We start from the raw sequence: 2,727 nt of genomic DNA on the forward strand, positions 1-2,727 counted from the left end.
ACTAAGCAAGAAAAGTGAAATAAACTAAGATTACATACACAAAATTAAAAACAATTGACATGCTTATACTAACCCAGCCAATAATCATCAGGACATTTACCTCAACTCAAAGTATTGTGTTTATTGACATGCAAGATTTACATTGTCACCAAGTATATTAAACATTATATAACAGTGATGAAAAAATATAGAAAGCAAGACCTTTCTATTGAAATTGAAACTCAAAAACTATCTCTCACAATGAAATTTGAAATTATAAAATTTAGCAAACAAATCCAAATATGGATTATTTTGAGAAAGATTTTATGTCCAATGCTCCTGTAAAACCAATTTTTCATCAACATTATTTAAATTACTTATTTATTTTGATACTCACAGATAAGTATATTAATAAATTTTATAATTTTTGAATAGCTGCAAAGTTAATATATTAAGTTTACATATAACGTTGAAAAAAATAATTGTTTTCCTTTGTTCTATGTAAAAATAATTTGCAATATAAAATACAAACAGAAAAGTATAGAGAAAAATGTGAGGTTGCTTCCCCAATCATGATTGAGTCACTCTTTCTCATAAAACAATTATAAATAACACTATGATTTATAGAATGTTTAAACTCCATTTAGATAAGGAAGGATTTAAAAAAAGAAAAATATATATCATACTTAAAATCAGTGGCTATTAACAGAGGTTTTTTAACTATGTATAAGAGAAAATTTATTCAGAAACTAATTATAAATGAAAATCAATTGATTCTATTTATAAACATTTCAATATTGCATATTATTTAGTCTTTTTGAGAAAAGTAATGTTTTAATAGTACAAATAATTTCTGAGCAACTTTTAAACCAGTTAATCAAATTAAATAAAGAAAAGATCAGCTTGGAGAAAATAAAATTAGAGTATCCATGAAACTTTGTTAATGTAAGCAAACATACACTGCACAAATTAAACGTTTCTTGGCTGTTAATAAAAATTTACAACCAAAAATGCCTGATTAGAGGAGAACATGACAAATTAGCTATGGCTCAACAGTATTACATCTGATCATTCTATCGTATGGGATCAAGCAAAATTGGAAGACTGCCTAAACAACACTATTGGTGAGAATAAGAAACTGACATATGAATGCATTCTAATCATTATAAGTTTTAGTTTTGTGAAATTGTACTCCCAGCTGAATGAAAGTAAAGAACAGTGTATAATAACATGTCAACCACACTACACATCTGCTATATTCAGTACTGATGAGGCCTTTAGCTCAATACCAGGGTTTTTCAGGCCAGATAGAATACAACAGACACATATTATTTATATTATCAAACTGTGTAAACAATAACTGTTACGATGTGAACTAAATTAAGCTGGTGAAGTGTAATTTTCCATTAATTTAATTTATGACAACACATCAGTATTAGGGTAAATATTTTTTAACCCAATGTTATTTATGTTAACATATTATTAAATTACTATTTTCATCAATTAACCCACTCATTAAATTAGAAATATTAATTACTGGGTTAATTTTTAGTTCTGATCTACATTGGTAGTTTGCTTTGATCAGAAGTTAATAATAATTACACTATAACTCAACAGTACGAGTAAATGACAGATACAAAACAAAATAGTTAACTAATAAGTTGTATCTTGTGACTGTATGCAGTGTTGTACTTACTCTTTCAGGCTTTCAAGTTCATCCAGTAATGTTCCATGACAATCCACTATTTCATCTAAATTTCCTAAGAGTGTGGCAAATTCCTTTTCATTTAATCTAAGATACAAATGCAAAGACATTGAGTGTTGAAAGAAACTTATGGTATAACGAAATAGAGTAACACCCAGATTACCTTTATAATTTTTTTTGGAATCATTTAAGTTTTTTTACCACAGGTTCTTCTGGGCCAAGTAAAAACATCTATTGTTAACACTGTACAGTCCATTATAAAGCAAGACAGCAATGAGAGATCAATGGCTCAATTCCCATGATAACACATTAAAAAAAAATAATACTAATATACCATGCTATTTTTCATAAAAAAATAAGTACATTCAAAATAACTTTCTCCTCTCTTTGTTTACAGTTTTTATACATATGGAAAAAATCTGCATATAGAATTGCTCATCCTTGGTTCATCGCAGTTTAAAATTAAGTAATTCTCTTAATATAACAAAGCATTAAACCCTTACATTTCTCATTAGTCAACAGCAAATATCTATTGGTTTTAAGACTTTAGCCTTTCTTTATGCTGTCTTAAATAATAATTGATTATCTCCTCCTAGCATTTAATTTTCATTACTTCATTTTTATAGTTCTATCACTATTGGCATAATCTTCAACTGTCCAAAAAAGCAACAAGTGAGTCAGTGAACATGTACAAACAGACACAAATCAAACAAAAAATATTCATATTTAACACATTACATGCACAGCAATGTAACAATTTCTTTTCTGAATTTCTTAATTTTTTTATGTAGATAAATGTATAATGATTTTGTTCTTTTGTAAAATTTCTTATTGTTGCATATGACATATGATAATTAAGTAAGTTTTTGTGCATGTTTGAAATTCAGTTAGAAATGTTCACTATGTTCTTAAATCTCAACTAAAATTGTTATAGAGGTACTGTATATCACACTATTTCACAAGTAAAGAAAAACTTTTCAAAAAAAGGAAGTAAATGTAGGGGATGGCTAATATCGATTTTTCAAAAATAATGCAAATTTACT

General features: G+C 27.0%; 1 protein-coding gene across 1 annotated transcript in view; it reads right to left on the reverse strand.

The window, feature by feature from the left end:
* The window catches only part of LOC106478434 (rho guanine nucleotide exchange factor 7-like), an 85,703-nt gene that overhangs the window by 52,045 nt on the left and 30,931 nt on the right, over window positions 1-2,727 (reverse strand). Inside the window, exon 6 of the mRNA XM_022382030.1 lies at window positions 1,676-1,771. Within this exon, the coding sequence (XP_022237738.1) occupies window positions 1,676-1,771 (96 nt within the window). The remainder of the gene's footprint in view (window positions 1-1,675; window positions 1,772-2,727) is intronic.

This window comes from Limulus polyphemus, unplaced genomic scaffold, assembly GCF_000517525.1.
Source record: "Limulus polyphemus unplaced genomic scaffold, Limulus_polyphemus-2.1.2 Scaffold211, whole genome shotgun sequence".
Classification (NCBI taxonomy): domain Eukaryota; kingdom Metazoa; phylum Arthropoda; class Merostomata; order Xiphosura; family Limulidae; genus Limulus; species Limulus polyphemus.